At 44.2% G+C, this 12,916-nt stretch overlaps 1 protein-coding gene across 3 annotated transcripts in view; it reads left to right on the top strand.

Moving 5' to 3' along the window:
• CRACDL (CRACD like) overlaps positions 1 to 12,916 on the top strand; it is a 103,636-nt gene that overhangs the window by 51,518 nt on the left and 39,202 nt on the right. For all 3 annotated transcript variants that reach the window (XM_088454045.1, XM_088454046.1, XM_088454047.1), the window contains one exon: positions 3,100 to 3,173. In XM_088454045.1, coding sequence (XP_088310171.1) covers positions 3,125 to 3,173 — 49 coding nt within the window. In that variant the 5' untranslated portion in view covers positions 3,100 to 3,124. The remainder of the gene's footprint in view (positions 1 to 3,099; positions 3,174 to 12,916) is intronic.

The following is a 12,916-nucleotide window of genomic DNA, read 5'->3' as shown; positions in this document are numbered from 1 at the left end:
GCTGAGCTTCTCATCTATTAAAGGTTATCGGCTGCTTTTGTCAGTGGTACACATTGCCGGAAATAAATAATTGCCTGCAAGGTCTATCCCTATGCATGGAGAAACCTATTTAAGAAAGATCAATTATCTTCGCACTGTGGCAATCTCAGAATGACAATTGCAGGGGCCAGGGGCAGCCCAACACAAATCTGAAATAAAAAAAACAACTGCTGGATTATTTTTTCTTTAAAAAGTAAATAAATAGTGGAGGTTGAGATATTATGAACACTTTGTGAAATACTAGCTGAGGTTTGACTTTGAGTGCACTGTGTACTTCAATAAATTAATAAACTCTGAAATGCCCAACAAAGAAGCAAAACCGCTCCATAGACAATCAACAATAGCACATTGAGCTCATCAAAACGATTGCATCCAAACCAGCCTGTCTTTATTTTTTTCTTTCCTCCTTCTATTAAAGTTTAGAAAGAAAAAAAAACTAAATATATGGTTGCTATGGTAACAGAACTTTTCCCTATGAATGAATGTCTCGATATAAAGTCATTGTTTGATTATTACATGCAACCAAACTAGTGTGGTGCGAGTTTACAACTCCAACTCTAGATATAAGCACATATGGACATAGGGCCCTGTAAGTACCCGCTGATCAGCTCTGTGCCTCCTAAGTAATGGTGCCTCACTGCCCATACAATAGCCTGCCTCTACGAGGGGTATTCAATATGAAACGTTAACCTCGCCAGCGAGGTTTCCGCCGCACATCGGAGGTTTTGCCAGCGAAAAAGTATCGCGCGCGCTCCCGCTTATCCCCGTATTCAATTTGAAATCATCGAAAACGGGACCCAGCGATACTTGGATCGGCGAAAAAAAACCTGGAATTTTCTGGAAATAATTGTAGGAGCCCCCTAAAGATGTCCAGACCTCGGGGATCACTATGGGTACCCCCATTTTTGCCTGCAGAAGAAAGTCGGGGGTTTTTAAATAGCCGCGCAGGTGTTTTTTTTCCCGACATTGAAGAAGTGATGCAGAAGAGCACTTAGGTTTTCTTTTTTCGTTTTTTTGAGTGGTCCCATCAAATATTTTTATTGCCTCTAAAGGTAATTTAAAAAAATTCTGCAAAAAATGTACCTGTCGCTACTTTGCGCAATGAATAAAACACCTGCCCCATACTTGGGGACCCCACCAGAAATAATTTCGTTAGTTTGGCAATATTTGTACCAAATTTTTATTTATATTTTTAACACAAAATTTTTTGTCCCGATTTTTTTTAGGACATTTTTTTTTTTAACATTTCCATTTAAGGGGACATTCCCAAAACTACAGGCTATTTTTTTATAAGCCTACACCCCCAAACCCCTATTCTGCATTTTTTTCACTTGCTATAGTGATTTGAAAAATTATCCGTTTTTTTAAAAATGACCCTTGACCCCATTTAAGGAAAAAAACGGGAATTTTCGGGAAATATGCCTGGGACCCCCCTAAAGATGTCCAGACATGGGGGATCACTATGGGTAACCCCGTTTTTGCCTGCAAAAGAAAGTCGGGTTTTTAAATAGCTTTGCCAGGTGTTTTTAGCTGCGGCTATTAGAAACCCCGACTTCCTTCAGTAGTTAAAAATTGGGGTACCCATAGTGATCCCCCATGTGTAGACATCATTAGGGGGGTCCCTAGAATATTTTCCGAAAATTCCCGTTTTTGTTATCCTGTAAAAATTGACAAAAAAAATGACATAAGGTCCCCCCCCCCCCCCCAAAAAGCCAAACCAGCCCCAGGCTTGCCAGCCAGTGGTGGTTTCTAAAAATACGGGGAACGAAATGTGTAGGGTTCCACCGTATTTTAGAAACCAATACCAGGCTGCAGGGACTAGTGCTGGTTTTAAATATAGGGGGCAAAAACGACGTGGGGTACCCCCTATATTTAAGACCAGCACCAGACCCAGCCGACCGGGGTGTAATGCCACAGCCCGGAGACCCAATCACCGGGGCTCCAGGTCCAAAGCATTACACCCCAAGTCGGTCAGCGCAAGCCGGTGATCTCGGGGTAGTTGGGGACCCCCCAAAAAGGGTCCCCCCTCTCCCGAGCACCACAGGCTTACGCTGAAGCCTGGGGCTCATCCCCATGCCCCTGGAGCGGTGGGTATGGGGGTAATAGGGGGGCCAAATAATGTAACACTATTGTACTTTACAGTGGAACTACAAGTGCCAGCATGCCTGCCATTTTGCACTTGTGGAACTACAAGTGCCAGCAGACATGCGGCACCTGTAATTTCTCTGTAAAATAAATAGTTAAAAAAAGACAAAACACACACACCGTGCCCAGTACAAGTTTATTACATACACCTACCCATTCACACATACTTACCTATACCAGATGTTCTGTCTCCTTCTCCAGTAGATCCTTACAACTTGGCCCTGCAAGGAAGATTTTATACTCCCCTACATCCAGCGCTGGTCTCCGTAGTAATCCATGGGATTTAAAAAAAAAAAAAAAGACGAGTTACCCGAGCCACGCAACACAGCTATCTGTATGTGTGTTGTCACACATACAGATAGCTCCCGAATGGCAGCTATCGGCACTTCACGGGGCATTGCAGTCCAGTCAGCCAATCAGCAGCAGTGCTGACTGTAGAGCGCCCGCTGATTGGCTCCGGCGACTGACAGTTCCCACGTGGGTGAGTCAGCCCACGTGGGAACTGTCAGTTGCCGGAGCCAATCCGCGGGCGATAATGACATCATGGGTGTGATATTAACGCAAAAACTGAGTTTTCGCTCCATATTGAATACCCCTATACATATCAAGTTGCATGTATGATAACATGCAATTTTGGACATTCTAAAGATCCTTTTTATGTCCTCAGAAGTCAAAGGAATAAATAATATTTTGTATATGGCTTACAAACAATCGTAATTCCCTCTGAATGAGATGCAAGGTCATATACGTCAGAGCTATACTTTAGAACTGTATACAGCATTTGTACTTTGTCACATTGTAATTAACACCAATTAAGTCTTTGAGCGCACATAACTGTAATAGAGCAAATTTTTGTTCATTTGTGTTTTTTTTTGTTTTTTTTAACTATATTATTCTTTATATTTAATTTTTTAGGTTATTTGGTTGGACCTAACACGAAATGGATTCCAAATTGAGAGAAGGTGATAGCCTTGTAGATGATAATTCAGGTAATTATGTATGATTGTATGTTTTCTGCTACCGAAAGGGCAGCGTGTTCTGTATCTCTTGTATTTATCATGTAAGAACACCAGGTGGCAGCATGCATCTGCATATTGTGTATGGCGTATAGCTCATAGTGCAGCATGTGCTGATGATCCCTGGACCCCAGGCCACTTTATTTAGAAGTATGTACTTTGTACTACCATATGGCAGGATGTTTCATGACTTTGAGATTGTCACCTCATTGCAGTGTTGGAACGATCACGATGACACCATTGGGAACATGGAATATTTGTGAAGTATGCATCAGAACATCTTATGAGGTGACAGGGGCTCTGACCTTCCTCTAGAGAAATGCCCTTGTGTCTCCTCCCCCTCCCCCTTACCTCCTACTTACCATCACTACCAGCAAAGAAAGCACTGGGTCAGAGAGGGACAGGAAGTAACAGGGAGTCAGGAGGAAGCATTTTCACTTTCTCAGGATGGAATACTCAGAGGTGTCTGCATTAACAGTTTTACATCTGTGGCATAGTGATGCCCTAATGTGAGTAGGCTCTGGCTATGGGCCACTTGGTCTTTTATCGGCCCTTGTGCCTAGATCACCCTACCGCAGTTAGCCAGTGGAGTCGCAGGTCACCAGAAGACCTTTAAAGTGTGTGAGTTACTTGCATCTCCTGTACCTGAATCTGAACATTATTCATCCATCACTCTGTATGACATTAGACTTCGTTTTGGTTTTTTGTTGTCATTTCTTTGATTTCCCTCCTTATGCTTTTGTCACTGGTGGACTGTCAGGAGTGATAATGGGTCTGATGATGCTGATATTCTGATGGTATCTAGAATGCATTTATGGTGTGGTGCTCATGAATCTATATAATAGAGGATGGTGTGTCCTGAGATAGTCTTGCGCAGTGGGAGCCGGCCGCGCACACTCGCACTGATTGCTCCCAATTCCTGAGTAAGGAGTCAGGACCGTGACCAGGAAAAGCGGAATGGGGGGGTCAGGAGAGATCCCTTGATCCGGTGTTCCCCAATGTCCAATATACTATTTTGTTTGGACATGACACCATTCTTTCCTGCTTTCACCATTTCCTCATTGTGCCAGCTTCTCTTGACTTCCCCATAACCATGTTTTCCAACTTTTTCCAGCATCTTACCACATATACTCTTCCCTCCTGCCTCTGTTACACCATCTGCCATGGTCAAAGTACTTTTCTTAAGCTACATTTCTATATTTGCTATGTCATTAGTATGTAACACGCCAGACCCAGAGACTGGCTGTCACTTACCAGGAGAGGTGCCTGATACTCGCTCCCTCCATGTCCTCTCACTCTACTTCTAGAAGTGGGCATATGGCACTTCCAGATTCTTCTGACCTGCTGATGTTCTAGGTCTGCCTATATAAGCACCACTCAGTAATCAGACACAACAGGTTATCGTCAGGCATTTTCCTATCTTCCTGTACTTTCAGTGGCTTTTGTTTCCCTATATATCAGGCTGGAATTGTTGATCTCCCTCTTTCTCCCTGATTTATCTTTTTAGTTGGCATCTCCACATTCCTGATCTCGGCTTGCCCTGGCTATCTTTCTGTTTTCCGATGTGTCTGCTGGTGTTACCATATTCCACTTTCTCTGTACAGAGATTTACGCTAATGCAATCGCACCTGCGCTTTCACACGGAACGCAGCTGCATAACAACGCTAATGCCTTCCAAAGCATAGCCGAGCATTGGGATGCCCCACTGGCTGCTGCCTTCTCATATCTGTCCAACCACCTGCAATAGTGTAAACAACAAGTAGGTGTAATAAATATGCTTTACTAAATGCAGACGTCTTTGTTTGTAAACACTAGATGAAATAATGAGGTTTGTGTGTATGAGGGCTATAGCTTTGACAATAAGAACCAAACTTAAAAATTGTCCTGAGCAGATTTCTCAAGCTGGGAATCTCTGTTATTTAGTTATATGTTTGGTCCTGAATGGCTATAGCTATACAACACATTCTGCACACATTTATTTATTACCAGTTATTTATATAATGCACACAAATTACACAGCGCTTTACAGAGAACATTTTAGTCATTCACATCATTCCCTGCCCCAGTGGAGCTTACAATCTATGGGCCTGATTCAGAGATGTACTCAATGCAGATTGAGCGATTATTAGTCATTGTGCATGTGTGTCAGTAGCACTGCGCACGTGCAGCCAATGTTTTACGATTACATCCACACAGAGGATCCAATTGCACACTGAGTGACAGGTAGTCAGCGTTTGGGTGAGGTAATAAGAGGTGACTAGTCAAACCCAGACGTGTCTGACTGTTTAAAGGACATTTCATGGGCGTGCATAAATTAGCCATTGCTATCTCCCTCTCAGCATGAGAGCTCTCTACGTGTCATGAGCGTTGCAGTATTTGCGTCTAGTCAGACTTGCCGCATATGTAGTACGGCTGCCAAATCTGCATCGATGTTTGCGCTGATGCCCATCAGACGGATATGAGAAGGCAGCAGTGGGCATCCCTATGCTTGCACTTGCCAGCACTCTATCCCACTTCCCGATAAGTAACCCAATAGGTAATGTTGATCAGTTGCATCACTCTTGGGGCTTGTAGTTCCACAAAATAAGATGGAGAGTCACCTACAGAATACTCTGTCAACGTTTCGATTTGATTGTTAAAAAACTTTTGTCAGGACCGGACAATAGTACTGATTGACTAAATATAAATATATATATATATATATATGTGTGTGTGTGTATATAAATGTATCTGAGGTGACACAGTTTGTAACTATTCTTATCCGACCCTTATTCCCCGGGGTGCCAAGAGGGAAGGGGGAGTGGGTATTGCCTACCCGGGCTAGTTGGAGGGTCCCTGTGGGAGCATGGTCAGCTGCTGCCTCAGATTAGCAGTGTAGCCTGAGTGGCACACCGGCCAGTATGAGAGAGGCGACTGCTGCAGCTCAGTGCATGTGTGGCTGCACTGCTATACAGCGGTAGTGAGCAGAAGTAAAGTGGGACAGTCAGGCAGAGCCCCTCCTAGAGCCATCCCTGTGCTGAGCTTGTGGCGCCACCATGCATAGTATTTATTTACATTTTTGTGGTGGGGGGGTGGCCATGGCATACGTACCCAGCCCTGTCTGAGCTCTCAACGACCCTGTTTATTCACCCCCAGTGGCAGTGCTGTGCTTTAACAAGGAACTTCTTTGTTCCTGTACCACGTGGCATATAAGGGCAGTGTGGCAGGGTGGGGGGCGCTCCAAAAATTCTTGCCAAGGTTCTAGTAGAACTGGGTCTGTCAGCGACATTTGAGTGTGTCTTACTTCAGACACTTGGAATATGAAATACTAAATGCAGCAGAATAGTTAAATTCTCAAGTAATCAGCTGCTACTAGTTAGTAGCACAGAAATAAAAATATAATAAGTAATAATAACCATGTTAAATCACATAAAGATCAATTGTATGGGCTGAAGCAGAGCTGAAAGTAAGTCCATTTGTGCAGCATATCTTGTCCGTTTTCCCACCTCACTGGCTTCATAACCTAGCTAATTTGGGAGATGCCGAAACTTGCACATCTCTGCTGCATCTCCTCCTGTGACTGAAGGGGCATAACTTGGCTGTGATTGGGCATTCTCACATAGGACAAGTTCAGAGAGGAGGAACTAATCAGAATAGCGGGCTATGGAGAGCTGTGTGTAAGCATAAATGCACCTGTTTCTCCTTCATCCACTAGGGGACACTGGAGTCTCATTACAGTGGGGATATAGATGTGTGCTAACTGGGAGCTGGCACTTAAAGAATTTAGAAGTGAGAGTAGCTCCTCCCCATCTATACTCCCCCTCCCCCCCCCCCCCCCCCCCCAAGCCTCAGTCTTAGACAACTGTGCCCGAGGAGAGCTGGAAATAGATCACTGCAAAAGAGAAGGAGAAGCAAGTACACAACTAAACATACAAACACATTCTGCGCGTAAAAGACAAATAAAGGAAACAGTCAGTTATTACATAGAACTGACAATCAAACCTGGCAGGCAAGAAACAGCGCCGGGTGGGCGTCCAGTGTCCCCTGTGGCATCGGAGAAAGGGATTTATCGGTTTTCCCTCTGCTCACCAGGAGGCTTCTTAGAACAGGGAAGTTGTCTCCAGCTCTAAAGTTTCTAGAGTATTTCAGCCGTAGCTCAAGGGTAGAGTCTCTGGCTAGCACCCACACAGCCTGGGTTTGAATCCCATCAGGCCAGCAATGCAAGACTCCTAGTACATTAGAACAGCACAGACTGTGTAATGGTTAGCGTTACTGCCACACAGCACTGAGGTTGTGGGTTTGTTTCCCACTACGGCCCTAACTATGTGGAGTATATTCTCCCTGTGCTTATGTGGGTTTCCTCCGGGTGCTCCGTTTCATACACTGCTGCTACAGGGCTGGTGTCTATAGTGCCTCAAAAGAGCACCAAGTGGTATAGTAGCGTCTTTGGACGAACTCCACTGCCAGTTCCTTGGCCAGTAGTCCGTAAGCGGGATTTTATGCAGGTCTCTAAGAGACAGTTATTCCTAAAGAAAAAAACAAAAACAAAAAAACCTTGTAGTGCCTTTAGCTTAGAGGCACAGGCTCTGGTCTATCACTTAACATTTTAGTATGTCTGATTATTATCAGTATAATGGACCATATGGGCTGACATTCCGCCTATATCGTGGGGTGAGTATAATCCTAAGGGGTTGTCATCACTCCATGGATTTTTAAATATGTAGGATGACAGTAAATGATATAGCAACTTATGGGGAGATGTATATGCTCCAAAAAGTAATACATCCTAAGATTTCCACTGTAGTGGCTGTGGTTTTTAGCCTTGCTGTGGTGGGCTGCTGAGCCAAATAAGTTATTGTAGCCTAAAGAGACTAGACTCTTTCAGAATTGTCTCTTTAGCAGTACAGATAGAAGATAGGGCTTCAATAGAGGTATGTAATCCCTCTTTTTGGTATTTGGCTCATCTAATACAGTCCACTAAGGCTTAGACTAATTTCCTTCAGCGGTTTCAGCTTTTCAGAGACCTTATTCAGATTGTCCTTCCTTTCTTTTCTGGCCCTAAAAGAGACCGGCACAGTGACGTGCCTTAAGTCCCCGCCTGGGGTGCCACGTACACGGATTCGGGACCCGTCCCGAGCTCAGTGACCACCGAATAGGCAGGCAGCAGGTGGAAAAAGGCCTGTGAGTCAGTTCATCTGAAGTTTAAGAGCCTACGTTCACCTGCCAGTGATTTAACTTAGAGGTCCGCAAGAGGACCTTCTATTTCTGAGAGTTTCAGTGCGCAGAGACTGCTATTCACCAGGATTATAAGCCCTCCACCAGATACACTACTGCATGGTTCCCCTCTCACTTGGAGGATCTCAGGGTGGGTCCACGTTTCAAGCCTTTACAGTGTGAATACTCTCTTGCCTGGATGTCTGGATTAGGGACCTCATTATCCAGGGGTACACGCTTGAAGAAAGATTCACAGGTCCTATCTACGACCTAGCTTATTCGTCATAGGTAATGGCTCTCCTTGGAACTCAGTCCTCCTTTGGCCTCTTGAAGTGACTATTGCCCCTTACGTAAATGATTTCCTCTGGAAAGTTCCTTCCAGGCCTGAGTTGTGGGAACACAGATTGCGGACCACAGTTGCCTCATGCAATGCGGATGAATTTTCAGGGGTCTCATCAGAAACAAACACAGAGGTTTCCAGGTCTGAGAATGTTTTTGAACATATAGCCCAGAAGATTTTCCTTCCTCAGGAAGAGGTAACCTCTATTTCATTAGCCCCACTCAACTAAGGTCGGTGCGCCTCTACATCTGTCTCTTTGAGAACAGGGTGAGATTTTCGAGTCCTTCCTATCCACTCCAGACCGGTTCAGTGGGGCCTCCTTTCAGTGGTCGGGTTCACCTTTTTACTTCACCGACAAGTGAGTTTGGGCTATAGTACTCAGGACACCTTTGTTCTGGTGGTTGACTTTTTCTCACCGGTTGGAAGTCAAGTGGTTCCGAGTGTAAGATTAGTTTCTCTAAACAAAATGTGTCTGAGAAAGGGGGGCAGTGACTCTGGTGAGACACTTACAGGACCCTGGATTTCTCTGGAAGCAGTATTGCTGTTAAACAGCTTGGAATTCAGGGCAAATAGATTAGAGTCCATGAAAGAGGCAAGCTGTTCTCTACTCTGGACAGAGGTTTTTGCAGTGGAGATTTCAGCAAAAATTATTCCCAGGAGTGGAAAATGGAGAGGCTGTCTACCTCAGTTATCAAGATGGTTATCCAGAAGAATGGACATCCCTCTAGGGATCTAACAGCTGATTCACCCGTGGGGTTTTTCACAAGTCGACCTCTCTGCAGCAGGACACGTCTCCACATTGGTCCAGAGGGGTGTGGTGTTTGCATCCTTTGCCTTCTACTGATCTTTACAGGCTCCGAGCTAGGAAGGACATTCCTTTAAAGCTCTACCGCCGTATTGAAAAGGTGTAGGTATTTTGGTGTGAACGCTGGGGCTCTCCTAGATAGTTCAGGATATCTAGGCTCCTTTTTTTTTTTTCCTGCAGGTAGGTTCTCGGTGGTCCTTCGTCTGGTAACTCTGACAGTTCTGGTCTTAGCACTGTCTATTTTCTTTCAGAGGAATCGGGTTTTGCTTCTGGACGTTCACACTTTCCTCCAGGAAGTTATCACATTACTACCACTTTTTATTCCTCCCACGGCTCCGTGGAGATTTGGTTTTAGTTTATTTTTCTTACAGTCTCTTCTCTGTTTGAAGCATGACAGATTGTCGATTTGAGATTCTTATTTTAGAAAGTGGTTATTTTTAGTCCTGGTTTTAGGCCAGCACTGTGTCGAAACTTGGAGTTCTCTCCCATTGTCTTTCCTACTTGTCTTTCTGTAAGGACAGGGTTGAGTTTTGTTGCACATGTCTTTTTTTCTTAAGGGATGTCTGCGTTCCTCATTCTTCAGCCTATCTGAATGTTATCAGAGCCATCAGGGTCTACATGAATAGGATAGCATCTCTCATGTAGACGGGTTTTCGGCTGGTCCGATATATTTTGCTCATATTCATTGTCTGTCACACAGCAGGCTATTGCAGACTGCATTAGTCTGATCATCAGTTTGGCCTTTTGGCCTCATCTAAGGAGCCTTTGTTTCCATCAGGGCGCATTCCATGCGCTTGGTGGGTTCTCCCTAGGCAACGGCTCTAGGGGTTTTTTATGGCTCTGCTTTGAGGCGCAGCCTCTTGGTCGGGCCGACACACCTTTGTCAACCTTATTGTTTTGACTCTTTTGCGGCCTTCTGTCTCGCATTTTGGCCGTGAGTTTCTGCAGGGTTCTCAGCGCTCTCCCGTCCGGGATGGGAGCTCTGGGACGTCCCCACTGTAATGAGACTCCAGTGTCCCCTAGTGGATGAAGGAGAAAACAGGATTTTGGTACTTACCGATAAATCCCTTTCTCCGATTCCACAGGGGACACTGGACGCCCACCCGACGCTGTTCTTGCCTGCCAGGTTTGATTGTCAGTTCTATGTAATAACTGACTGTTTCCTTTATTTGTCTTTTACGCGCAGAATGTGTTTGTATGTTTAGTTGTGTACTTGTTTCTCCTTCTCCTTTGCAGTGATCTATTTCCAGCTCTCCTCGGGCACAGTTGTCTAAGACTGAGGCTTGGGGGGGAGTATAGATGGGGAGGAGCTACTCTCACTTCTAAATTCTTAAAGTGCCAGCTCCCGGTTAGCACACATCTATATCCCCACTGTAATGCGACTCCAGTGTCCCCTGTGGAATCGGAGAAAGGGATTTATCGGTAAGTACCAAAATCCTGTTTTTGCCATATAGGGCTGGTGCTAGCATGCACTGATGATGATGATTGCTATGAAACCACGTGCCCGGATGGGTGAGCTTGCAGAGATGAGTTCAGATAGGAGAATATACACACACACCTCTGTGCATGCAATGCTGGAGCAATTATGGCCAACTTGGTTCAACTTTGCATCAGCCCCTCAGTGGGAAATGGCCATCTGTTAAATGACAAAGACAAAAGCTTAAGGCAAACACTGCACCCCTGAGAATCGGCCTGTCCTGTTGATTCCATTTTATTTCCATGACGTTTCACTGCAACGCTTCTCATCATTGGGATAAAAGATATGTCATTTGATATCTAATTAAGGTATTGCTGACTCAATATCTTATATATAATAATTTTTAGATTTTGTAATCAAAATTTTTACAAACGTAATTCCAGTTTCAGTATTTATAAAGTTGGGTCATTTTCTGTAAACATTTTGCTGAATATTATTATTTGTACATGACACAATTACTTTGTCATGTTATGAAAATTACTTGTTCTACATAGTAAAATATTTGAATGCTCTGTGGGGCCTATTCAATTCTGCCTTTTCTTAAGGTTCACCTGTGCAAAATTGATACGTTTTCTTTTTTTCTTCCTATTCAGTGACATGACCTTTTGTTTTTAAATAGGAGAAAAATAGGTTTTATGCGTGCAAAGCCTCTGTCCATTGAATTACATTAGATACATGCAAGAAAGGTTATTCGATTGACTGCATGAATAATTTTCCCACAAGTGCAGTGATATTTTCTTGCCTGGGGCTATGCCATACTAAAGCAAACCAGAAGATATAGGAACATTTGAATTCAAGCACTAATGTGTTTGAATTCCACGCTTCTAAACATGTAGATACAATGTATGTATCAATGGGATCTTGCAGGGATTACAGCCCAACTCCAGTCTACAAATATACACAAATGATGGTTGGTGGTACTTGACAGCTGCGGCTGGAGTTGAGAACCCATAGTGTAAAAGAAGCAACACTGTCTGGCTTCCTTTGGATGAGTATTGTTTAATGGGGTAACAGATACTACTATACTGTACAGTGGTAATACTGTCTGACCCCGTTCCACTTCAGATTACATTATTTGTAATCATAAAAATTGATGCATTTGGGCACCAAAACATATGTAGAAAACACACGCAAAAGAAGAGTATGTGTATATGTTTGGTCGGACACATCTTTTTATGGGCCCAGCTAACAGCATTTATGGGTCCAGCTAACAGCATTTATGGGCCCAGCTAACAGCATTTATGGGTCCAGCTAACAGCATTTATGGGTCCAGCTAACAGCATTTATGGGCCCAGCTAACAGCATTTATGGGCCCAGCTAACAGCATTTATGGGTCCAGCTAACAGCATTTATGGGTCCAGCTAACAGCATTTATGGGTCCAGCTAACAGCATTTATGGGTCCAGCTAACAGCATTTATGGGCCCAGCTAACAGCACTTATGGGTTCAGCTAACAGCACTTATGGGTCCAGCTAACAGCACTTATGGGTCCAGCTAACAGCACTTATGGGTCCAGCTAACAGCACTTATGGGTCCAGCTAACAGCATTTATGGGTCCAGCTAACAGCACTTATGGGTCCAGCTAACAGCACTTATAGGTCCAGCTAACAGCACTTATGGGTCCAGCTAACAGCATTTATGGGTCCAGCTAACAGCACTTATGGGTCCAGCTAACAGCATTTATGGGTCCAGCTAACAGCATTTATGGGTCCAGCTAACAGCACTTATGGGTCCAGCTAACAGCATTTATGGGCCAAGCTAACAGCACTTATGGGTCCAGCTAACAGCACTTATGGGTCCAGCTAACAGCACTTATGGGTTCAGCTAACAGCACTTATGGGTCCAGCTAACAGCACTTATGGGTCCAGCTAACAGCACTTATGGGTCCAGCTAACAGCATTT

This window comes from Taudactylus pleione, unplaced genomic scaffold (genome assembly GCF_031769625.1).
Source record: "Taudactylus pleione unplaced genomic scaffold, aTauple2 ptg000609l, whole genome shotgun sequence".
NCBI classification, from domain to species: Eukaryota; Metazoa; Chordata; class Amphibia; order Anura; family Myobatrachidae; genus Taudactylus; species Taudactylus pleione.
This window is presented reverse-complemented; position numbering and strand designations above follow the sequence as displayed.